Below are 26,645 nucleotides of genomic sequence, written 5' to 3' on the forward strand. Positions count from 1 at the left end.
CCCACGAGAGCGCGGTGAGATTGGCTGGAAGGAGGGCGTTGTCGACTACGCCCCCGACTCCGGTTGGCTCCTGCACCTGCTCGCTGCACCGCCCCCCTCTGCTTCGCGGCGCCGGGGACGCGGAGGGTCGGGGGCGCTCTGTCAAAGGTGAAGTCCGAGACTGGCAGGGCGGTGAGTAGGGTTGTGTGCCTTGGGGCACGTCATCCTTTAAAAATCCCTTCTTTCTTCTGGCTCCTCTGCCCCTTACCCTTGTCCTCTAAGCCTCTGTTCTTTCCACTCTCCCACCTTTCTCCTTCTTTACCTTCCTACTGTGAAGGGACCCCTCTCTCCTCTCCCTTATCCTTGGGTTAGATTCTCCACCGACCTCTCACTTTCGTGAAAGGTGTTTTTAACGCCTGGGGTCCATGTCGCCATTTTTCCTGGCCACCCAAGCACCCTGAGGTTCTTCTGGGCAGAGATCCCTTGTACGATTCTAGAAGGGTGCGTTGGTTCCACATGTTACCGTGAGGTTTTTTTGGTAAGAGGTGGCGGTACTCAGAGTGGCTTTTCATATACAGGTGGAGGTAACGGTGAGAGGTGGAATAAGAAAGACAAGTCTAAACTAACACAAAATTGTTAAGTTACTAGCTTGTTCTCAGTTCTATTTAGAAAGAGAGTAGTCTCTCTCAGAAGCTGGAACCGTGGATAGTGTATGTGTGTAAAGTTTTAGATCACTTGATGATTTTCTCCCAATATGTTTAATGATTTATTTATTTTAACATTTAACTTAATTTGCATGCTATTGTTGTAGGTTGTATGTTATCTCCAACCCAAGTTGGCTGAACATTAGAGGTGGCTAGTTCTTGAAGTATTAATGTGGACCTACATGAGAACAGCCAAAACTTGAAAGTTACTTGCTTTTACATGTTGGTTCTTTAAATGTTTGAAGTCTTTCTTGATGGATCTTATGAGAAAATTTAATTCTGTTACTATCAGCAATAGCTGTGTTCTTATGTAAAAACGATGTCTATTTCCAGCCTGTACCAATTTGCTGTGGGATTTTCATGAGTTCACTTAGGTAGGGCTTTTCCCAGTCATTTGTCCAGGTTTAGGAAAGCCCCATGAATATTTTGTGTGAAATAAGAATGATATTCCCTGTCTACAATCTGGTCTCAGACAGTTTTCAAATTATCTTTTATGTCATTACTACCCTACTGGTTCAGTTATAACTTAATTATTTTTCTTGCTTGCCTTTGAAGCTAGAACTTGTAGTATATGGCTTGCAAGAAGATGGATGACAAGGACCCCATGTATTTAATAGAATAAAAAGCATAATAGCTTTTAAAAAATAGTGGGAATTGTTTTTATTGTATTTCTATTAGACTTTATTCTATGCATTTTCTACCCAGTTGAACATATGGTATTGACAACTTTTTATCCTGATTCTCTCACTTAGTATTTTTTTAGCCCATCTCCTTTTTAAACGAACTGTATAACATATTTAAAATTTTGACTTATGTATAATATACTTACATGTAAGTACACAGACAATAATTATACAACATGACTAGTTTCCAGAAACTGAGTGCATCCGTGTAATCAGCATTCAGATCGTGACCACCCCGAAGCTCCTCTCTTGCTCCCTTTTGTACTAGCCACCATACGTATTCTCCTGGCTTCTAATATCGAAGATCAGTTTTGCCGATTTTTAAAATACATTTTAATAGCTATGCTATAATTTACTTATTCATTCTACATTGCCGATGATGTTTCTAAGTTTTATTACAAGTAAAACTACAGGGAACGTGTATCTCATGTAGTAACTTTCCCAGGAGTGATGTTCCTCAGTGGAATGGCATAATCATCTCTGACACTTCCTGTACATATTGGCAACTGTTTTTCCAAAGTAGTTAAAGCAGTGAATACTCCAACCAGTGGTTTATGCCTTTTGTTTCGCAACCCTCTAACAAAAGTTGAGTATTCTTATTTTCTTTTAAGTTTTACTAAATCGATAGGTAAGAAATGGTATGGAAAACAGAAATTTAAGTTCACATTACTTGTTGACTTACCCGCTATAAAGCAATATGGCATGATGACTATGTTAATAAAATTTACATCTCAAAATCTCTTAAAATGCTAAGTTCTAACAAGTAGTAGTTCAGGTGAACAGTATACTGCTTTGCTGTGTGGAATTTTGATCAAGCTATTTTATTTCTTTATTTTTCTGGACTTTAATTTGTACATGTGTAAAATGATGAAATTGGACTTAGAGGGACTCAGACACCTAGTGTAAGACTGTGTGCTAGTTATAGGGAATATATATAGACAATGTCAGAGCAGCGTATGGACTAGCAGAGAAGAGATATATACATATACATACAAGAGTGGGAAAAAGTAGGTTTCCAGTTCGTATGGAAAATAACACAATAACTAATAAATATAATAAAGAATAATCTATTTTTGTACTTACCACTATAAACCTATTTTTGCCCACTCCTGTATATAGAGATGTATATATGATTTTATATGAATATCAAATTTATCACATAAATAAATGTATTTTATATAAAGATAAAAAATTGTGTTCTAATACCTTGTCATATGGGAGATGACAGATGTATAAATAGGGATGCAGAGTTCTTTAGATTACCAAAGAGGCCATTTAGCCCAGCTTGTGGATTCAGAGAGAGGCTGTGACTTAAATTCAAGGACATTGAAATGGGACTGCCTAGGTTCAAATGGTGACTCTTTTGTGTCTCAGTTTCCTTGTCTGTAAATGGGATAACATTAGTAGCTATCTCTTGGTCTTGTGAAAATTCAAGTTGCTACTGTACGTATAAAGTTCTTAGAGTAGTACTGGGTGCATAGAAAATCCCGCATGTTTGAGATGAAGCCTTAGCTGAATTAGCCGAAGAAGAACATTGTAGGCAGGTGGAAGAGCAAGAACAACTCAGAGAACTTTGGGATATGAAGGGGACTGCAGGTAATCCAGTATTTATTGAACACAGAAAGTGTAGAGGACAAAGGCAGAGATGAGTGTGAGAGGTAAGCAAGTCAGCGAGGGCTTGACGTGCCTGTTTGTCTTCCTTACCGTATTTTTATCCAGCAGCCAACAGAAAAGGAGAAAAGGAGAAGAGATGAAATAATACTAATATACCCTCTTCCTTTTCTTTCTCCAAATGCTCCCATTTTGCCTCTCCTGTAAATAAATACATACTGTGCTTTTTTCCTAGGTCGGTTTTTTGTTTCTGTTGGGTATTTTCCACGCTCCATCATGTTGAGGGCTAAGACTCGACTTTTTTCGCTTTCACCACATCACCTGAAGCAACTAAAAGACTCATCCGGCTCCTGGCTTTTATGTCGGCGACTTCTGCACCAGCAACAACCGCTTCACCCAGAATGGGCTTCCCTGGCTAAAAAGCAGCTGAAAGGCAAAAATCCAGAAGAGCTAATATGGCGCACCCCAGAAGGGATCTCTGTAAAGCCCTTATATTCCAGCAGGGACACCAAGGACTTACCTGAAGAGCTTCCAGGAATGAAGCCATTCACACGTGGACCATATCCCACCATGTACACTTTTAGGCCCTGGACCATCCGCCAGTATGCTGGCTTTAGTACTGTGGAAGAGAGCAATAAGTTCTATAAGGACAATATTAAGGGTGAGATTTTAATGTGAGATATAATATTTATGATCAAACATATACTTTCTAATCTTGGTTTTTTTTTTGAGGGGAGGCTGGTTAATCTTTTAAAGTAATAGTCATTTTATAATTTTGTAGTTTAGAATATAACTCTGAAAAAATGAATGGTTTTCAACTTCCATGGTCAAAAGATAGGTGAGCCGGAACAAAATACTAAATTCTTGAAAGTAAACAACGGTTGTATGCACATCGTGTAAAGGTAATTTGGTGAAGTGAAGTTGTAAGAAGACAAGAGACATTGGCTTTGCCTTTGAAAAGCTTTTAATAAACATTAGGAGTTGGAGGAGAAAATGGTTTAAGTGATGCCCAAAGAAACAATAAAGAAATAATAATGTGGTACAAACATATTCAGTGCTATCCGGCATTAATTCTCTGAAAATCGTATTGACTATTTCTTCTTTCTGATCTACAATAAAATCATATCGTTTGTATGATAAACTTGATATTTGTATTGGCCATGGAGGACAGAACTTAGTTTTAGTGTAGAATATTTTTGTTTTTCACATAATTTTCCCAGAAAATTTGAATAGTCAAGACACCCTATAATGACCATATTAAATAAAAGAGCAAAAATAAGTGAACACACAAATACTAAATATTGTTAACTATATAAACAGCCAGATCTTTACATGAATCTTAAAACTATTTCTATAAAAAATTGTTAAGAAAACAAATCCTCAGATGGACATGGATAAGTGAGATCTTTTGTTTCTTTCATTCTTTTTTTTTTTTTCTTAAAAATTTTTTTTTGTTTCATTCATATAGTGAGGTCTGAAACTTCAATTTGTACATTTTAGCACATGGGAAACAACTGACTACCTCAGGAAATAAAATATCTATTTAAATTTTTTGTCATTTATGAGCATAACAATTCATAGAAGTATACTATGATGAAATTAATCAACAGTAGAGATAGGCAAATCAGTTTATTTTATACCCCACACTCTTTAATCCTACATTATTTTTTTTCTTTATATATGTAGCTGGTCAACAGGGATTATCAGTTGCCTTTGATCTGGCAACACATCGTGGCTATGATTCAGACAACCCTCGAGTTCGTGGTGACGTTGGAATGGCTGGAGTTGCGATTGACACTGTGGAAGACACCAACATTCTTTTTGATGGAATTCCTTTAGAAAAAATGTCGGTTTCCATGACCATGAATGGAGCAGTTATTCCAGTCCTTGCAAATTTTATAGTAACCGGAGAAGAGCAAGGTGTACCTAAAGAGAAACTTACTGGCACAATCCAAAATGATATACTAAAGGAGTTTATGGTCAGAAATACGTATATTTTCCCTCCACAACCATCCATGAAAATTATTGCTGACATCTTCCAGTACACAGCAAAGGTATCCTTTGTGGCTGTTGTAGGCTTTGCAGTAGTTCTTTGTAGGGATTTGTATAAGATACCATAACCTAATTTGAATTCGGTAACTGAGTCTGAGTAATAGTTGTAGCATTAAGTCAGGTGTGGGTTGGTTTTTGTTTTGTTTTGTGTATGTGTGTTGTTAGGGGTTTCTCTCTCTCTCTCTCTCTTTTTTTTTTTTTTTTTATCTTTAATGTACTAATTACATGGCCTCTCAGTACCTGTAGGAATCTGGACACTAGACATTTACTGTATTTTCTTTATTGTTAAAATTTTTGTTCTCTGATAATTGTTATAATCCCAGAGGGCTCATAATTTACACTTCTGCATTTTCCTCCAGAGCTCAGATTTGGCTGTGAATAGGCACTAGTGTCAGACTGAGAGGGACCAGAATATAAGCTTTATTTCTGTTAAAAATTGGATTAGAAGATATCACTTAAATCTGCAACCACAATGAGGTTCCTAGTATTTCACCCCGAATTAGGTTCATCTTTCCCAGTCAGAATGGTGGGAAAAGAAGGGTCTCGTAGTGTCCTTATATTAACGGCAGTCCTTCACAGGAAACCCCGTTTCTTCATTTCCTCTGAGTAGTTCATGCATATTTGCCCCATCATTCACACTGCTTCCTCTTGGCAATGCTCCCCTCTCCTTACCAGTCTTAAAGTTGGACCATTGTTTCACAGCAAAGGGCAAATCTCTCCTCTACCATCACGCCTTGATCTTTCTCACCTCTTACAATTGCTGTTCTCGCAGAACTCTTGCAAGCATTGCATCCTCTCCTCTTTTGATATTTAGCTTTTACACTTTGTTTTATTTTTTCATAGATTCCATCTGCCCACATGAAATGTATTGAATAGAAATGTACATTTCTATCACCCTTTTCTATTTTAAGAATGTATGGCCAGGAGGATGGCATTTAGCAGCATATGACAAACGCAGGATACAGATAGCAGAGCTGAAAGTAAGTGGGAGGCAGTTCTCTTTGCTGGGAAAGAAGTTGTGAGGTGGGCTATCAGGAACCACCATAGGCATCGGGGTTCCAGGCTCCTTTCATCTGGCTTTTCCTTTATTGTTAGTGTGCCAGCTCGTGGTTAAGGAACTAGGTAGGCCAGGTGTGTTTATGTGAAGAGGGGGACCCCACTCCTTTGATAAAAGGTGGTACCAGAAGGAAGAAACCAAACTTCTACTTGTGTACCTCAGTGGACACACCCAGTAGTGAGAGAAGATTGGAAATGTCGTCCTTTCCATTGGCACACTGGGTTTATGGTTTTGGTGTTACGGGAGAGTGGAGGATGTAGCAGTCCGTGCTGTCACATACTTGGACATTTCACTTTGTACAAGATCCTAAAGTCATCTACAGGTTCAAAATTGCTTTATATAGTCCTCCATATAAGTGATAAAAGTGCCAGTTTCAGATATCGATCAAATAATGTTACTTAGAGTCCTTTGTAAACTGCAAACTTTCACTTTTTAGTTGTGGCAAAATATGCATAACATAATATTTACCATCTTAGATTTTCTAAGTGTGTAGTCAGTGGCATTAAGAACATTCACACTGTTGTGTGACCATCCCCACCACTGACCTCCAGAACTCTCCATCTTGCAGACTGAAACTCTGTACCTACTAAATAACAACTTCCCACTCTCCCCTCCTTCCCCACCTTCTCCCACAGCCACCATTCTACTTTCTATCTCTGTGAATTTGAAAACTTTAAGAACCTCGTATTAATGGAATCATACAGTATTCGTCTTTTTATGACTGGCTTATTTCACTTAGCATGATGTCCTCAAGGTGGATCGTGTTGTAGCATGTGTCAGAATAGCCTTCCTTTTTAAGGCTGAATAATATTTCAAAATTCCAGTATTTTTATCATTCTTAAAGAAATTTCGCTACTAAACTCCTCTTAGTAGAGAAGCATCTGTTTCGTTGCTTATTTGTCAACTCCAAATATGCTCAAGCAGTATTTCAATTCCATGTACTGTGATCTCCTTATTGTTTTTGTGATGGAACATTTAAAAAATTTTTGGTTAGTTATAAATAAAATACTTGCAAAGTGAAACACAGATAGCCCATACCATATGCCAGAACAACTGCTTTTTTTTAGTGCTTGCTGTGTACTGACAATACCAGCTGGTGTAGATGAATCATTGTTTTAGTCCTACAACAACTCCATGAAGAAGGTGTGATTATTATCTGTATTTTATACTCTAGGAAATCCAGGAACAAAGGTTGAGAAACTTGCCGGCAGTCAGTCTCATGGCTGGTCAAGTGACAGCTGGAATTTGAGCACCCTGACTGCAGAGCCCGTGTTCTTAATCACTGCATTGAATTTCTCTCCTTGAGTTGTTGTTGTTATTATTTTAAAAACATTGTTACTGTATTACAGTTGTCCCTTTTCCTCCCTTTGCCCTCCTCTGCCAAGCCCACCCCTTGCTCCCACAGTCAATCCCCACCCTTTGTTTTTATTATCTTATGTTTGGTTAATTCTTGGGGGGGATATCAATTTTTGGCTCATTAGAATATGTACCCTACCTAACATGACATTTTGGGGAATTGTGGAAATACTGTTTTAGTGATTTTGGTAGAAAGAATCTGTCTAAAAAAAAGAATCTGTCTGAGATATGCCTAGCATTAAATGTCTCAGTAAATGAAACTGAAATCTTTGATTTTTAAGCCATTCATTTTGTCCTGTTTTGTTTTAATATATGAGGTCTGTCCACAAAGTATCCAGCCATGTACTATGAAAGAGAGACATTCAATGAAGAAGATACAAGATACAAGAAATATTGTCCATAGGAAAATGATGCCTCAGTCCCTTTCAAAGTAGGCACCTTGGGACCTCACACAGTTCTTTCAAACTGCCGTCAACTTTCCCATCATATTTTCCTGAAGCTCATTGACAGTCTGAAATCTCTTCCCTTTCAAATGTGACTTTAGTTTTGGGAAAAGCCAGAAGTTGCAGGGCACCAAATCTGGGCTCTAGAGGGGCTGAGTCACCTGGGTGATTTGATGTTTCACCAAAAACCTCTGCATGAGACATAATGCATGAGCTGTCAGGTTGTTGATGAAGCTGCCAATTACCGGTTGCCCATAGCTGCAGCCTTCTGAATCACCCGAACAGTTTCCATGGAAGAATGTTCAAGCTTAAAGCAAAATTTGATGCAGATTCCTTGCTGTACTCGCTCAGTCATTTTGAATGCGTTGGCCACACAGTACACATGCTCCCTCAACAGTGTCTACTGTCCCCACTGACTAGTACAGTGAAGTCATCATTGTTCTAACTTGGGCATTCCAGTCCACTCTCCTTGGCTGTCAGGTTACGTCAGTGTTGTACAAAGTGTTCTTGTTATATTAACAATGGCTGGACTTTTTCCAGACAGACCTTGTGCAGTACTTAGGATTGAATCATTTTCCTAGTTTTTCCTGCATTGTGTACTTATTTGTGTTCAATGACTTCATTCAAATAAGATAATAATAATTAAATTTATACATCTTCGGCAGATTAGCCCAAAGTCATGAGGTGTTTGGACCTCTTATGAGGTCAAAGTCATTGGTTTTAAATTAAAGGTGTCTTTATTCAGTTCTTGGGGTAAAGGTTACATTCCTGACCTCAGCCAGCTAATTTTGAAGTTTAAACTTTTGGTAATAAAGGTTGGTTGGTTTCCTTTTCACTGGAAAAATAGAGCAGGTACAGTCCTTATAATGGTTCATTGGATTGGCAATTTTAATTGGAAAGTAAATTAAATGTAACAAAGTAAGCATTAAATATTTTCAGTTAATATTATAAACTACTTTGTGTATTTGAGTCGAACATGATTTTATTTACTTATTTATTATTTTTTTAGTGAGAGGAGAAGGGAGGGATGGGAGAGGAAGAGAAACATCCTTTAGTTGTCTCTCATGCATCCTGCCAGGGACTGGACCTGCAACCCAGGCATGTGCCCTGACTGGGAATTGAACCTGCGACTTTCTGGTTTGCAGGATGACGCCCAGCCAGTTGAGCCAAACTGGCTAGGGCTGAACATCATTTTAAAATAATTCTGGTTTTTAGAAAATAGGTTTAATAGAACCTTTTTATATTTTTATTTACTGTTGTGTTTTTTTTTTTTATCTAGCACATGCCAAAATTTAATTCAATTTCAATTAGTGGATACCATATGCAGGAAGCAGGAGCTGATGCCATTCTGGAACTGGCCTATACCATAGCAGATGGACTGGAGTACTGTAGAACGGGACTCCAGGCTGGCCTGACAATTGACGAATTTGCCCCAAGGTGAGTGGTTTAACATCGGAGATTGCCTCAACATTAAGAAAATGCATAGGACCATATTATGAACATACAGCGAAATACACTGGTAAAATGAATTCGTGTATGTGAGTGTTATACTAGGTTCTGTTATGTTTATGTGGGAGTTAATGAGGGAATGACCCCATACTTACTTAATTTAGTGTTTATAATTAAAAATTAGAATTAAATTTGACTGTACTTCTTGGTAAATAAGAGGAGTCTTGTCCACTGATAATCAGAGAACACAAATAACTGGCACATTTTGACAAATAATATTAAAATGTAAACATAATGTTTAAGACAGATATGCTTTTGTTTTTTAAATATTTTTTGTTTTAAAATATAGAAGTTACCTGTTACATTTCATTTTTTCATGTGTTGCACTTATAAATGTTTTGGAATGCACAGTACTATTGAAAATATTTTTGTTTCAAACAGCTTGTTAATCAAGTGTGAAAAAACTTAAAGTGAAATTTATGAAGTATTTTAATTTGGAGGTTGGAATCAATCTGATGAACAATAACTTGCTGAGCTTTGCTCGGGGCCAAGCATTAGGCATAGAGCACGTAAAAACATGGTTTCCGTCGCCGGAGAGCTTAGAGGCTAGTGGATGCTCCGTATCCCAGGGACTGTTGCTGCTTACCATGACGGCCGTTCTCAAACGTGTGGGCCAAGGCCTCCCAAGAGTCACTAAGACACTTTCCTGGGTCTTAAACGTCAAAACAGTTTTCACAATTATATTGAGACTTTGCCGTGTCCACTTTCATTCTCTCACGGATGTGCAGTGATATTTTTCAGAGATTACATGATATGTGGTGTAACATTGAATGCAGAAGCAGATATGTGACTCCAGCTCCCTTCCTTAAGCCGCACTTTAAAGAGATTTGCAAGATTGTAAAACAGTTACTCTTACAATGTTTTTGTTTTAGAAAAGTATTATTTTTTATAAAAATGTTACTTATGTTAATATATTGTACATTTATTATTTCTAAGTGAATTAATACATAAAATAATGAGATATTATTCAAATAAAAAAGTTTTCTTTAGTAATTTTTAAGAGTGAAAAGGAGCCTGAGAGCAAAATATTTGAGAACTGCTGTTTTTAGAACTTCCAAGTGCATATCAAGAATTTTTATTATGTTTCAGTTTCTTTACTTAAGGCTCACCTTGTTTTAGATGGGGATTCACAACCTTTGTGCCTTTAGACTCAGGCAAGTAACCTAAAGTGTATAGGATGTAAGGTAAAAGGGAGTAAGTAGATTGAGAACAATTGGAAAAATATAAGCTTTGGAAAATACACAGTGAGTTTTTTAAAAAAACAACAACTTAACTTAATTGCTATTTGAAGCAAATTTGTGGTTTTATTCCCTTTGTAGGTGACCCTTGCCTTTGGGTATTCTTTAAAAAAACATAAAAATAATAAAAAGAAAGAAAATTCTTTAAGAACACAAGAGGACCTTTTTTCTTAAAAAAAAAGCAATTATAAAGTAAATTAATTCTTTTTTAAAAAAAGATTTTATTTATTTTTAGAGAGAGTGGAAGGGAGGGAGAAAGAGAGGGAGAGACACATCAACATTTGAGAGATACATTGATTGGTTGCCTCTTGCACGCCCCCAACTGGGGATCTGGCCCACAACCCAGGCATGTGCCCTGACTGGGAACTGAACCAGCAGCCTTTTGGTCTGTAGATCGGAGCTTAATCCACTGAGCCACAGCAGCCGGGGCAGAGTAAATTATTTCTTACCTGAAGCGAATAATCACAGTTATTTTTTCTATATGCTTAAAACTGTTCTTTTATATATTAGGTTTAAACTTACTGAAGTATATATGCTTGATTTGAATTTAAATTAAGTTGTTTGAAATTAAAATCTGACATTATTTTTAGTGTGTGACACAATTAGTTTTATTTTTCATTTTATATTGTTAACTATAACCAAATTCTGGACTTAACATTACTATTCTAGGTTATCTTTCTTCTGGGGAATTGGGATGAACTTCTATATGGAAATAGCAAAAATGAGAGCTGGGAGAAGACTCTGGGCTCACTTAATAGAGAAGTTCTTTCAGCCCAAAAACTCTAAATCCCTTCTTCTAAGAGCACATTGTCAGACATCAGGATGGTCACTTACAGAACAGGTATGTATATAATTTAAAGTGTGCAATTTTAACAAAGTGAAGTATTTTCTTGTAAGCAACATGACATAGTCAGGAAATACACTTAAGAACCTATGTGTTAATATTTGAAAATCATAATTATTCCAAAGGATAATTTATACTTGTTTGTTTTTACACATAGTAAATAAAATTGTCTCCCTCTAGTGGTTAAAAATATAAAATCATTAAAATCTTAACTAGTGCTGTTTTTTACTTATAAAAGGGAAAAAATATAGTGAAAAGCCAGTACAAATCATAATTTAATAACTATTGTCTTAATTAATTTTAAGAGTTAAAATTCATAACAAAACTAAGTTTGATTATATATATTTTTGTTATAGTTATATGTTTAGATAAGCATGCATGCAAATGGACCATTTAAAAACTATCATCATTTGGGTAATTTATTTTAATTTAATTTCTTTCTATAAAAATTTTTATTGTGATCTCTTTTTACATGCATTCTCTTTATATATTAAATTATTTTGATAGTTTAAAATTTATAATTTTAAAGTTAGATTTCTTTTATACATATTAAACTGAATATAACATATACTCCATATTAAATATAACTTCATGTACTTATAAATGGAGAAATACGGATTTCAGAGTTGAAGGAACTTTAATAATTGTTTTTTTCTTAACCTCCACATTTTTACAGCTAAGGAAATTGAACTTCAGAAAGGTCTGATGACTTGGCCAAATCACAGTTAAGAACGTAATGAATCATGTATTGAGCACCTGTTTTGTGTGCGTCTTGTGATAGATACTTCAAGTATACAAAATAATTAGGAGACAGTGAGTTATGAGGTGAAGGATGTTGTAATCTAAGTAGACAAAGTATACATTTATGATACAGTTACAGAAGAGTAAGGAATACAAAAGTAAAAACAGTAAATATTTAGTATTTCAGGGATTATAAAAGGCAATATTTAATGCCTAAGCACAGACTAGACACTTTGACTCTAAGTCTGGATTGTTTACTAACTCGTGTAAATTTATTTGACGTTCTGAAACCAAAGTTAGACAGTGACAGAAAAGCAGGCAATAGCCTCTGCTTAATCATACCACCTTTTATAGCCCATATATATCTCAACTGTTTTTTTTAATCAAATATTTTAGGATCCTTACAATAACATTATTCGTACCACAATAGAAGCAATGGCAGCAGTCTTTGGAGGGACTCAGTCATTACACACAAATTCTTTTGACGAAGCCTTGGGTTTGCCGACGGTGAAAAGTGCTCGAATTGCTAGAAACACACAAATCATCATTCAGGAAGAATCTGGGATTCCCAAAGTGGCTGATCCTTGGGGAGGTTCATATATGATGGAATCTCTCACAAATGATGTTTATGATGCTGCTCTGAAGGTCAGTTTCTTCTCTTTGAAACTTTGCTTTCATGCTTTACAGGTTTGTAAAGATTTATAGGTGTTTTGATTTATATGTCAAATCACTTATAGATTTATATCAAGATTAATACAATGTTTGATGGGAAAGGGGAATTTTAGATTTGACTTTCTAGTATTTGAACTGAAACCTCATTTCAAAGTACATGTGTGTTTGTATTAAAGTATTTTATTCAAAGAATTAAAAAGACAATTAGTTTTAAAAGCCTTATAAAAAAAATGAAGGCAGTAGTCTTTTGTCTTCTGCTTGCATTTTTTCTGCTTCCTTGAGTTGGTTACATCTTTGTTTTTGTTTTTATTTCCATATTTTAGAATTTCAGTAGACCCTTGAACAACATGGATTTGAACCACACGGGTCCATTCAAACATGGATTTTTAAAAATAAATATACAGTTGGTCCTCCATATTTCTGGTTTTGCATTTGCGGTGGGGACTCCCATGCAGAGGGTTGGCTGTATGCATTGTTCTATGCCAGCTTATATAAGGGACTTGGATATCTGAGGACTTTGGTGTCCTTGGGGACTCCTGGAATGATGCCTGGCCCGCGGATACCAAGGGATGACTATAATTATTAAGTTTTGGGGGAGGCAAAAGTTATACACAGATTTTCAACTGAATGGGGTTGGCATCCCTATCCCCCACATTATTCATGGGTCAGCTGTACATGTATATAGTGTTTAATTCCATCAGTGTTAGACATTATGTATTGTTTTGCTACTCTGGTACTTTAGTATTTTAGCTGACTCATACTGTTTTTTTCCCTTGTCCCACACTACCAATACAATTATGTTTCAATATCCACTTTTCCTGAAGTCCTCTGATGTTCCTATTTGTTTTAGACTGGTTTCTCTCTGGACAGTTGCTGTTATTTCACTTTCCTTTGCCATCATCCTGGGGATTGCTTTCATCCCTGCCTTGTTCAGTCTGCATGCTGAGTCCCGTGTCCATCTCTGTTGATCTGTCCCTTGTTATTAAATCACATCTCATAGTAAACTCTTAAAAATGGTGCATGGGAGATGAATTATTTGAAAGTTTGGATGTTTGAAAAAGTATTTATTCAACGCTTGTACTTGATTCATGTTCTGATTATGTCCAAATTATTTTCGTTTGAGAATTGGTAAGCAAATTTATAAACATTGATTTTTTTTTTTTTAGTGTTTTACTCTAGCTCCCAATATTTCCATTTGGAAATCGAATGCCATTCTCATTCAGCGTCTTTCTCTCTGAAAGTTTGAGTCAGTGTACCTTGCTGTGTGTGTAGTTCCTCACTGGGCTAGACCTTGGGTGGGCCTTTTTCCTCTTGCCCTCTTTTTCATGTTCTCTTAGCTCTGGGAAATTGCCTTGTATTATTTTTCTGATTATTTTCTCCCTGCCATATTTCTGTAACTTCTCTTTCTAGAACTCCTAATTAGCAGGTAAAGACCCTTTTAGGTGATAATCTGGTGTTCTTATTTGTTCTGTAAGCCATCTTTGAATTTTTGTTTTGTTTTCTTGGAGAGTTGTCAACATTACCTTTCTACTTAAGTGATTTCCAAGAGCTTATTTTTATTTTCTAATTTTCCTTTTTGTCCCTCATAGTGTTTAATTTCATTAATGCAGAATCTCTCTCTTTTTGGTTTTCTTTGACATCCTGTATTGTGTTTCCTCTGTGTGCCTCTTGTCTTTAGTCTTATTATTGAGAATGCAGGGTTTTATTTTTGTTGGTCATCTTACCCTAGCCGCTCTGTGTCCTTGACGTTTGATAGCGCATCGCCTCTCTAGTTCATTTTCTGAACCACAGTGAAGTGCTTCTCCTGACAGAATGCGAGCAGATAGTTGCAGATTCTCCACTAGTTCCCCACCTTTTAGCTTCCTGTCTTACCTTTGGCTTCTGTTGAATCCAATACAAATTCCTCTTTCTTGACTTCAGAAGAAAGCAAGTTTGACCTTGCTCCTTTCTGCTAAGTCCTGTGCTGGCTGTTCCACCACCCATTCTCCATCATTCCATTTATGTATGAGGCTGTCATGGAAGGTGGATGGTTCCTGGTGTCAGTGAAGATGAAGTTATGTCATTACTGAACCGCTCAAACCAAAAGTAAAACTGCATTTTTAAAGAGTCTTTATTTAAATAACTTTGAAAACTTTATGTAGTTAAAAATAAAGATTAAAGAACTGATGTTGTTTTTAGTTCTTCCAAGACCTGTCTGAGAGGTTTTATTTTTCCAGAATATACGTGTTAGTTTTTCTGTTGACTTCTAAGCAACTTTAAACACAGGATTTCTTTTTTTTAAATTGAGATATATTTGACATATAACATTGTATTAGTTTTAGGTGTACAACACGATGATTCAATATATGTATATATTGTGAAGTGATTACCAGAAGAAATTTAGTCAATGTACATAATTACACAGGGTTACATATTTTTTGTGTGTGAGAACTTTTAAGATCTACTCTCTTAGCAATTTTCAAATATAAATACACAGCATTATTAGCTCTGCAGAATTTCTGATTTGTGCTCTTGATGTTACCTTAATTCTTTTATGAATCATTAAATTTATCACTAAAATTTTTTTTAAAGAGATTTTATTTTTTTTTAGAGAGAGGGGAAGGGTGGGCAAAGAGAGGGAGAGAAACATCAGTGTGTGGTGGTGTCTCGTGTGCCCCCCACTGGGGACCTGGCCAGCAACCCAGGCATGTGTCCTGACTGGGAATCGAACCGGTGACCTTTTGGTTCATAAGCTAGAGCTCAATCCACTGAGCCACACCAGCCAGGGCTTACTAAAATAATTTAATATTAGTAATTATGTAACAGAAATTTGAATAGTTTATAAAAATATTTTTATATTCTCTTTTCATTTTATTAATCTGTTTCTTGTTAGCTCATTAATGAAATTGAAGAAATGGGTGGAATGGCCAAAGCTGTGGCAGAGGGAATACCTAAACTTCGAATTGAAGAGTGTGCTGCCCGAAGGCAAGCTAGAATAGATTCTGGTAAGATAAAGTAGAAAAGTTCATATGTGAAATCCAGTATTTAAAGAGAAATGCTAGTTTCCCTTTGAAAACAACATACATAGTTACTAAAACAAAAGTAATGGAGAAATGAAGACTTGGGTGAAATGTTTCTCATCTACATCTGTCCATCTATCTGTCTATCTCAGTGTTGGTATGTGGCATGCACGGTGCACATGGACAAGCACATGGGCAGAGTGTACGGAGCGTGACTGGCGGTGTGCCTGTTGTGCGCATGTCCACGTGTGTGGGTGGGTGTCTCCAGCATTTGGAAGGTGACGTGATTATTGGTCATTGTGCTGTGCATTGGAGCATTCATTCATTCATTCATTCACAATCAGTCATTCACAATCAGTCAACACTTGTTTAGTCTTAAGTACCTGTGGCACTGTGCTATTTCTGGGCATAAAACTGTAAATAGGACAGACATGCTCTGCACCCATAGAGTTTACGTTATATTAAGAGAGAGAGAAAATTAACAAGTAAACAAGTAAATAAAAAAGTAATTACAGATTGTGATGAGTTCAGTGAAGGAAATAAGGGATATAACCTTGGGTAGAGGTGGCAGGATATATTTTCACAGACTAATAATCTGGTAGTTTGAGGCAAAATACATTCTTTTTTTAAAAGATTTTATATATTTATTTTTAGAGAGGGGGGAAGGCAGGGAGAAAGAGAGGGAGAGAAACATCAATGTATGAGAAATACATCAATTGGTTGCTTCTTGCAAGCCCCCAACTGGGGTCCTGGCCTGCAGCCCAGGCATGTGCTGTGCCTGGGAATTGAACTGGTGACCTTTGGTTTCACAGACCAGCACTCAGTCCACTGAGCCAGACCAGCCAGGGTGAAAATATATTCTCTATCATGTTAAAGAAATGTCTTCTTAATTCTAAGTTATCATTTATTGATTTAAAAGTATATTTTGGTTTAATGCGATTAGCCATAAGAGAATTCATGAAAATATTAGAAAACCTATTGGGTGTTAATTCTCTACCTTATAAAATCTTAGATGGTAGCTGCTATCACTGCTTTGATTTTGTAAAAGTGTTAGAAGAGGGTTTATCAGAAACTCAGGAAAGCATATCATTTGGGAGAATAATAAAAATTGTCCTTTACAGAGTTTCTGACATATACCTGTTCTTTCTCCTCCCGCTCGCATCCCATGTTGGGATTTGCTTATCTGTATTTAAGTTTCATTACTAGTTAAGAAGACTACTTAAAAATATTAAACTTAGAAGGGGCCCTGGCTGGGTGCCAAGTGGTTGGAGCATCATCCCCATACACCAAGGTTGTGGGGTTGATCCCTGTTCAGGGTACCTGCAAGAATCAACCAGTGAATGAATGAATAAGTGAAACAACAAACCAATGTCTCTCTCTCTCCCCCTCCCTCCCTCCCTCCCTTTCTCTCTAAAATCAATTTAAAAAAATTAAAAAATATTAAACTTATACAGGAAATACATGATGATGAGGTTATTACTGTTAGGCACATATTTGTGAATGGAATCTACAAATTATTTTCCTCTGGGAAATTAACAGGTTCTGAAGTAATTGTTGGAGTAAATAAGTACCAGCTGGAAAAAGAAGAACCCGTGGATGTTTTATCAATCGATAACACTTCAGTGCGTAACAAGCAGATTGAAAAACTTGAGAAGGTAATAATAGCTGTCATGTTTGGAGTGCTTTCTGTGTTCGGGACACTGGCTGAGCCCTTACATTGTTCTGCTTAAGCCTTGCAACCACCTCATGAGGTGGGTATTATTTCCCAACATTTTAAAGATAAGGAAAACTGAAGATAAGGGAGGTTGAGAAACTTGGATAAATAACTGAACAGCCAAGATTCAAATCTAAGTCTGTTGACATCAAAAATCCATGTTTTAAATCATGATATCTGCTTCTGAGAAACTTATATGTTAGTATTAAAAATCACACCATAATAATACCTCTTATCATTTACAGATTAGAACTAGGGCACAGATGATTATGTAACTCACTCTAAGTTAAAAACAAAATAAAGTTCACAGTCGGTGTTTGCACCCAGGGCTTCTCACTGTAATTTATTTCCACTAGACCATGGCTCCTGATGCTATTCTGAATCATATAATCTGTCTTGTTTGTAAAATTAAATTGTATTTAGTAGTGCTTTTTAGTAAACTACAGTTTATAAGGAACTATATTTATTTTAATTGAAACTAAAGTACTTTCTATTCATTTATTCCTACTTTTTCACTGAGATGATCCAAAATATATGAGATACTAAACTAGATAAAACATACTAGTTTTTACTGTTGTAACCTATATATTTCTATTGTATGAAGCCTCTTAATCTCTGGCTGTTGTGATTACTGCTGTTTCTAAGGCAGGATACTTGAAATTCCTTAGTGACTTTTCTCTGTTCACTTTCCCTGTGATTGTTTAATATAGAACCTTTTCCACCTTCCAATGGTCTTTAAGAATCTCCCAGGCTTTGTCTAGTTAGATTGAATGCATAACTACCATCTTTTTTTTCTTTTAGGAGGGAATGGTGGATGTTTAATGATACTTCCTCTTTCACCTTTCATCAGAGGATAATGACTCCTCTCTCACATTGTCATTTTTAAGAGACCGTTTTAGGATGTAGCATTTTATTTCCAGTGATCCCAAACGTCTCAATATTTATTACATTTGGGAAACCCTTTTTCTCTTCTGTTATACCTGAGGCTCTTATTAACTCTATTCCCTCAAACTTGAGGGGTTCCATTTACAATAAATGATAAACCTTATTTTGGGCAAGAGAGAGAAATTTAATAATGGAGTTTGTTTTTTCCTTACCTTTAATATAAATTTTCTGGCACCTCTGCTTATAGAGACTAAATAATTTTAGTGACATATTGAGTAGTATAATGTTTTAGACTCGTACAGGTGACAAAAACTTGTAAAAAATTGGGTTTTAGGTAACTTTGATTAGACAGGTGCTGATGGAGCACAGTATATGTAGGACCCGAAGAAAAAAGTTTTTGACCATGCTGTTCATTGTCCTTCTTTATCACAGTATTTCTCATGGTCTCCGTCTCTCTTTGTCTCCCTGGGATTACTTTTAAATACAAAAAAAAGAAAAACCCAACGTATATACATATTATTACTGATATATTGTTAATTAGCTCAGGGAAACAAAATGTAACTAAACTATTCTTTAAGTTGTAACCTGTTGTTTTTTTCTTCCTTGTCACTATAAGCCTTTAGTGCCTTTGAAATTCCTCATGTAAAAGAGCCACTCGTTTTCAGTATCTTGCTAAATTAGAAAAGCCTAAGTAGCATGTGCTACTTGGAAGGGTCAGCACTGTTATTTATTATTTCCTGCTTATTTCTGATTTGTCAGGGTTATACAGAATTTAGTATTATTTTTGGAGTCCTTAAATGTTTGTTGAAGGAGTAAATCAGTAAATTAAAGGAATGTCAATCCTAGGGTACATATTATTCTCTTTATATTTTTCTTTTGTTTTGGGGTTAGGGTTATGAAACAATTTCTGTATGATGTATAGCAGGGTCTGGTTTTCTGATCTATTCACTTAACTCCTCCCTTTCCTTGACCTTTGCGATAAGGTCAAATGTAGCAGGGATCCTGCTTTGGCCGAGCGGTGTCTCGCTGCGCTGACTGAATGTGCTGCCAGTGGAGATGGGAATATCCTGGCTCTGGCAGTGGATGCAGCTCGTGCAAGGTGATGAGAGTAACTGGTGATTTCCCAACAGTAAAAGTTGACTAGTTAGCTTTTCAGAGTACACTGCAACAAAAGGTCGATCCCATAAACCATGTGAGCCTGAAAGAAAATATTGGAGACCGAAATAAAGCTAATTGTTATTTTTCTTAAACATTTGTGCATTTAAAGCATTCATATATTTTGAATGGAGAGTATTAATACTTGTGTATTTCCCTGTGACTCAGGACATCTGACACTATTGTAATGAATCCATGTCACTGATTTGCAAGTTAAAGTTTGATGTACTTTCGTGTATATGGAGACGTTAACATGTTGGACAATAAGAACTTGCCCTGGGTCCAGGGGTAGACAATATGTCTGTCTTCCAAGGCTGTTCACTATAGAGACACCTTTGGAAAGGTGGTGCAGAGTACAGGGCAGTCAGTGCTTTGCCTCGCAGTACATGGAGAAAAGCGAGTGACTCACGGAAGCTCTTCTCCCAATATGTGATGATGTCACTAAGTATATTATTTTTGCTTTTATTATTTATTGCATAAGATAATGAACTTTTTAAAAACGTGTTTTAAGTACTTAAGGGATAGAGTAAATAGTATGTGGGTTGGGTTTTTGTTTTTTTCAGTTTTAATTTCTTAAGAGAAGATGATTTTTCTGCCTAAAATCCCTCCAATGGACTACCATTACTTCTAATTTAAAACCTAATCAGCCCATGGCCTGCCAGGTCGTGCTAGATGTGACTCTTGCCTGCCTCTATGACCTTTTCTTATCCTACTTCCTTCCCTGGGCTGTGTCCTTGATGTCCTTCTCTCTATTTTTAGAATACCAAACATGTTTTCCTGCTTCTCAGAACCTTTGTATGTAGTGTTTCCTTTTTTCAAATACTCTTCCCCTATGTTCTCTTTCTCATCATTTAGGGCCTAGTTCAAAAATCATATCTTCATATTTTCAATACCCTTAAAATTGCTTTCCCAGCCAACCCATTCCATTTTGCCTATTTCAGTGTCTTTATAGTACTTGTTACTGCATGAAATTATTGTATTATTCGTTTGCCTAGTGTATTGTCTGTGTCCTCTGACTAGATGTTAAGCTCTGTAAGAACAGAAGAGGCACTTTCATTTACTTTTTTCAGTCTTATGTATTAATCTATTTCTAGCACTTAGCAGTGGTTGGCCTGTATTAGGTACTCGGTACATGTAGAATGAATTAATAAACAAATGGATGGGATATGCCAAAAGATTGACTTTTTATTAAAATACATCTTATTCTTTGTACATTTATATTGCTGTGGTGAATTACTCAGTAACCTTCAGCTGCCTATCTATTTACAGTTTTTAGACCAGTCATTTTTTCTTTTTGTTGACAAATGTTGAAAAGAATTTACTATGTACAAAGGCATCCAAAATCATTTTTTAGGAGTATTCTGAAGAAAGATACTTTCATGATGCAGTAAAAAAATTCTTTAGATTTTTTACACCCTGTTTTTTACTTAGGTAATAAACATGTCTCATTATGTTAAATATTGAGGTAACTAAATATTTTTACTTCCCTGTGATATTTTAGATGTACAGTTGGAGAAATCACAGACGCCATGAAGAAAGTATTTGGTGAACATAAAGCTAATGATCGTATGGTGAGCGGAGCCTATCGCCAGGAATTTGGGGAAAGTAAAGAGATATCATTTGCCATCAAGAGGTAATATGTGCGGTTTCTTAAAGCAGCATATTAGTTAGTTAATACAATCCCCAGTTAATTCAATTGTGTTGAATACAATACAATTTATTAGTTAATGAATCTACTGTGGGTTTAATTTTTTCACATACTCATTGGAAAATATTTAATTTGGCTTTCTTGTTAGTCTGTAGTTTTACTAAAATAATATTTTTAACTTTCACCATAGTCCCCTTTAGTGGTTTCTCATTTCAAACAGATGTTTGTTTAACTGACATTGATATTGGTTTATATTCTCCAGGTACTTAAATTTCATTCTTTTATTTTCCTATTTTCTTAAGTTTATTTACATTGTTTAATTTTAAAATAATTATAAAATCGTAATTTTCCTATTTGAAAGTAAATATTTGGTTGCCATCTGAATGCATTAATTAAAACCAGCCTTCATGGAACTGGCAGTAATGACACAAACATGACTTGGAAAAACGCAAAAATAAATTGATCATGCGTCACAAGTGTAAGAAGTAGCTTCCTGATGATCGGTTTTCTCACACTTTGTAAGAAGCTTCCCATTAAAATTTTTATGTGACTACTTACACATGAGGTAGATACCAAAACAGCCAAGGTGAAAGTCATCAAAATGGAGTATTTTTTCTTTTGTCAGAAATAAATATAGCGCTTTTTCATGTGGAGTGTCAATTTACTGGTTTAAGTAAGCAAGTATTTTGATTACATGTCATTATTAGACACCACATTGCAGTCCACTTGAAGGAGTTCATACTTGTGGAGGGAGGTATATGGACAGTTCAAAACAGCTAGTGAGTCACATCTGGGTATAAATAACTCTGAAAGCCATTTTTAGTTTATATTTAAATATCTCCGTGTACTTTGGAGACTGGCTTAAAAAGCTGAAAAGTAGTCATTTTTTCATCTTGCCGCACTGCGATGCTCTCAGAGTTACGGGCTCACAGGCTGTGCCATCTTTCTAACTTTCTTCTAAGGAGGAGACGATAAACATTCAGGCTTTAATGGAGTTTTCAATGTAAAATGGAGATGTTAACAAAATTTCAGTAAACAAATTTGGTGTTTTTAAATAAGCTTGAAAGATTAGCATGAATAAATTACAGTTTTTATATCCTATCTTTGGACAATTAATATATAACTGTTGTGTTTTAAAATGTTGCTTAGGGTTCATCAATTCATGGAACGCGAAGGTCGCAGACCTCGTCTTCTTGTGGCAAAAATGGGGCAGGACGGGCATGACAGAGGAGCAAAGGTTATAGCTACGGGATTTGCTGATCTTGGTTTCGATGTGGACATTGGTCCTCTTTTTCAGGTACTTAAGGTGGTTGGGGGGAATTTCAAAAAGTATGTCATAAATCACATTTAGGAAAATAAAATCAATAGAGCATGATGATGTTTTAAAGTTGTAAAAGAACAATTTGAATTCAGAAAATTTCCTAATTTATTTTTGAATGCACTAATCTAATAATTAGGCCAGAAATAAGAATACAGTATAACTCATGCTAATGTACTAGTTAATCAGACTTCGTAAAAATCATTTGTCAGTTCCAAACTGTGGCTTTTATTAGGCTTCTGAAACTTTGAAGATTACTTCCAAATACCTCATTGTACTGCTTGTGAAGGTGACTAATATTTTGTGGGAAGGATGATCCACATTGGATTGGCGGAAAGTGTTTTGAAAGGGAAATCAAGCATGAGAGTGAGATTGATTCATAATTAGATTTTCTCTTTTTTTACTCTCTAGCAGTATTTTATTTGATCACAGAATATTAGACCTAGCAGGAAAATAATTTTTTTGGAAGTAAATGAAGCTGAAATTCTCTGTAGAGTGATAAGTCATTATAAGCCATTAATTGTTCACTCCAAAACCAAAAAATCTTTGGTTTGAAGGGTAAATTGCAATAACTTTTATATTAAAAGCTTTATCTACTGCATATTTATCGATCATCTGTCAGGTGCTAGGTTCTGAGTTCTATAAGCTCCATGTTTTTTTTTTTTTTGTCTTCAGGGAGGTTACAGGCTTGTAACAGAGACTCACTTACCAACAATCACAGCATAGTAATAATTACTGCAGTGAAGTTGGGGTGAGGAACTTGTCCAAGAATCTCAGGACCTTATGTTGAACTGTGCCTTTCAGAAGTCTGGAGAACAAATCAGGGAAGGGCATGCTAAGAAGGGTTGGCTTGAGCAGGGGTGCAGAGTATGATGCCTTCAGGTAACTGCAAAGGTTCAGTCGAAGTAGAATACGGTGCTTGGGATGGTGGGTAGATGATGATGAATGCCCTTGTATGCTATGCTAAGCAGTTTGAGCTTTATCCCAAATGTGTTTGGGTGGAGTGTCACAATCAACTGTATACCTGAGGAAGCTGACTTGTGGTAAAATCACTTACAGAAGTGGAGTGAGAGGAGCTGTGACTAGATGCAAGGAGCCCAGTGAGATGTTCAGTAATCTGAGTGAGGAACAGTGAAGGCCTTAACCAAGGCAGTATCAGTGTCTTTGCACAAACAAAAAGTCAGCTAGGATTTTGAAGAAAACTTAACGAAGGGTCTGTTTACCGGCAGGCAGGTAGGCAGGCTTGAGAGAAGCAGCCAAAGACCATTTGCATGAAGATGACTGTGTAAGTTGCATATACACGTCTGGAGCAAAACAGAGAGGCCTCAATTAGAGCCAAGATTTTGAGATTCATCACTATATAAATGTTGTTTAAAACCATGAACATGGATGTAATTTTCCATGCAGATTATATGTAGCAATATGAGAAAACTTGAACATTGAAGGGACACAGAAGAGAAGGAAGCAGCAAAGGAGTGAAAGGAAATGGGATGAGTAGTAGGATAAAAACTGAAGAAGCAGCTTTTCAAGAAGAGGGAAGTACTACTGTTACATAATGTAGATACGACAACTTAGATGAGACTAAAAGAGTACTCACTGAATTTTTACCAAGAAAGAAGTAAACCTTTGAAGAGGCTCACTCTTTGTAGAATCTCCCGTGTGAGTTTTCCCTTTTTGAATTTCTAAATATTACTCTAGAGAATCTAGAAGAAGCTGTTACTATAAAGAGCCCAAGTTTCTGGAGATAATGTCTTTCTACTGTGTTGTGAGTTAAATTTTATAAATGTGTTTAGAATCTTATACCTGTAAGGTTGGTTTTTATTAAGAATGTCAACTATATTTTGTATACTTTTATATATATATTTTGCTTGCTTTGTTCTTTAAGGTGAATACTTTTCTATTTTTAAAATTATGTTCTACTACCATTTTACTTTAGTTTTTTGTTTTTTTAAATAGGGAACAAATATAGAGCATTTCCAATATTTAGTTATTAGCTTTTAGGAAATATTGCTTTAAATAAAAGTAATTTTATTTTATTTTATTTTTTGTTAAAAGTATCATTTATTTTTATTTTTTTATTAAAAATTTTTTGTTGTTGTTCAATTACAGTTGTCCCCATTTTCCCCCCATTGCTCTCCCCTGCCCTGCCTACCCTCCCCCAACATTCAATCCTCCCCCCTGCCATCCTTGTCCATGGGTCCTTCATACATGTTCCTTGGCTTGACCCTTCCCCTTCTTTCCCCATTATCTCTCTCCCACCTCCCCTCTGGTCTCTGTCAGTTTGTTCTTTATTTCCATGTCTCTGGTTCTATTGTGCTTGCTTGTTTTGTTGATTAGATTCCACTTATAGGTGAGATCAATGTCTTTCACCACGTGGCATACTTCACTTAGCATAATGCTCTCCAGTTCCATCCATGCTGTTGCGAAGGGTAGGAGCTCCTTCTTTCTTTCTGCTGCATAGTATCCCATTGGGTAAATGTACTATAGTTTTTTGATCCACTCATTTACTGATGGGCACTTAGGTTGTTTCTAGCACTGGGCTATTGTAAATTGTGTTGCTATGAACATTGGGGTGCATAAGTTCTTTTGGATTGGTGTTTCAGGATTCATAGGGTACAATCCCAGCAGTGGAATTGCTGGGTCAAATGTCAGTTCCATTTTTAGTTTTCTGAGGAAATTCCATACTGTTTTCTACAGTGGCTGCACCAGTCTGCATTCCCACCAACAGTGCACTAGGGTTCCTTTTCTCCACAACCTCTCCAACACTTGCTGTTTGTTGATTCGTTAATGATGGCCATCCTGACCTGAGTAAACTGGCATCTCATTGTGGTTTTAATTTGCATCTCTCTGATGGTTAGTGATGCTGAACATCCTTTCATATGTCTCTGGGCCCTCTTTGTCCTCCTTGGAGAAGTGTTTGTTCAGGTCCTTTGCCTATTTTTTAATTGGATTGTTTGTCTTCCTGGAGTGGAGTCTTGTGAGTTCTTTATATATTTTGGGAGATCAAACCCTTGTCTGAGGTATCACTGGCAAATATATTTTCCCATACAGTTGGTTCCCTTTTCATTTTGCTGATGTTTTCTTTAGCCATGAAGAAGCTTTTTAATTTGATGTAGCCCCCTTTGTTTATTCTTTCCTTTATATCCCTTGCTCTAGGGGACATATCAGTGAAAATATTGCTACATGGGATTTCTGAAATTTTCCTGCCTACATTCTCCTCTAGAACTTTTATGGTGTTATAACTTATATTTAAATCTTTTATGCATCTTGAGTTTATTTTTGTATACAGTGTAAGTTGGTATCTAGTTTCATTAAATAAAAGTAACTTTTAAAATTTTCTTCAGCCTTCTGCACCTAAAAGAACTTTTCAAAGAACTGTATGTTTATTTCCAATTAAATCCCATCTATAACAATGTAATTGGCCTTTTAGTACCCACCAATTTTGTTAACATAAATAATGTGTCATTTAAAAAAAATTATCTGTGGTTGAAGGTACTGTTCCACAGTTGTTTGATGACTGATTTGATCAAAATTAGATGTGAAGTTTTAAAATTTTCAACATTCGATAATCCAAAGTACAGTTTAATTTATATAGCATAAAGCATGGAATTGAATTGTTTAAATGGAATTTTTTAATCTGATAAATTTTGGTGGCATGGATAATGTGAATGATAAATCATACTTAAATCAATGAATTTCTTATCTTTAAGAGATCAATGGCAATAGTTGCACATTTTCTTTAAAGGTTTTAATTTTGTATGTTAACATACTTTCACAGATTCAGAATTTGATCTATATGCTGTGTGACTTACCTAGAGATCTTTTTTAATGTGGCTCCATTACTGAGCGTGTAAATCTTTTGTTTCCACATTAAATTTATAAGCCTTAAAATCCTGCCAAACTTAGAAAATTCACAGGTTTTGATAACTTTTTTGCACTAATAATTGTGCTGTGGTTTCTGAGATGGCCTTTTCCTTCCCAAATTTCTCCGTTTACGTTATATTTGCAATGAGAAACACTTAGGTGTCTTTTCCATG

The 26,645-nt window shown here is 36.0% G+C and overlaps 1 protein-coding gene across 2 annotated transcripts in view; it reads left to right on the top strand.

The window, feature by feature from the left end:
- Positions 1-27: 27 nt before the first annotated feature.
- MMUT (methylmalonyl-CoA mutase) overlaps positions 28-26,645 on the top strand; it is a 32,276-nt gene continuing 5,658 nt past the window's right edge. Inside the window, exons 1-11 of one of the 2 annotated variants that reach the window (XM_024557723.3) lie at positions 28-171; positions 3,213-3,638; positions 4,664-5,031; positions 9,165-9,322; positions 11,302-11,473; positions 12,614-12,862; positions 15,762-15,873; positions 17,428-17,543; positions 19,471-19,586; positions 21,144-21,275; positions 22,440-22,587. In XM_024557723.3, coding sequence (XP_024413491.2) covers positions 3,254-3,638; positions 4,664-5,031; positions 9,165-9,322; positions 11,302-11,473; positions 12,614-12,862; positions 15,762-15,873; positions 17,428-17,543; positions 19,471-19,586; positions 21,144-21,275; positions 22,440-22,587 — 1,956 coding nt within the window. In that variant the 5' untranslated portion in view covers positions 28-171; positions 3,213-3,253. The remainder of the gene's footprint in view (positions 172-3,212; positions 3,639-4,663; positions 5,032-9,164; positions 9,323-11,301; positions 11,474-12,613; positions 12,863-15,761; positions 15,874-17,427; positions 17,544-19,470; positions 19,587-21,143; positions 21,276-22,439; positions 22,588-26,645) is intronic. The other variant, XM_024557724.4, reaches the window with a different exon arrangement.

The sequence above is a fragment of the Desmodus rotundus genome, chromosome 11, assembly GCF_022682495.2.
Source record: "Desmodus rotundus isolate HL8 chromosome 11, HLdesRot8A.1, whole genome shotgun sequence".
NCBI classification, from domain to species: Eukaryota; Metazoa; Chordata; class Mammalia; order Chiroptera; family Phyllostomidae; genus Desmodus; species Desmodus rotundus.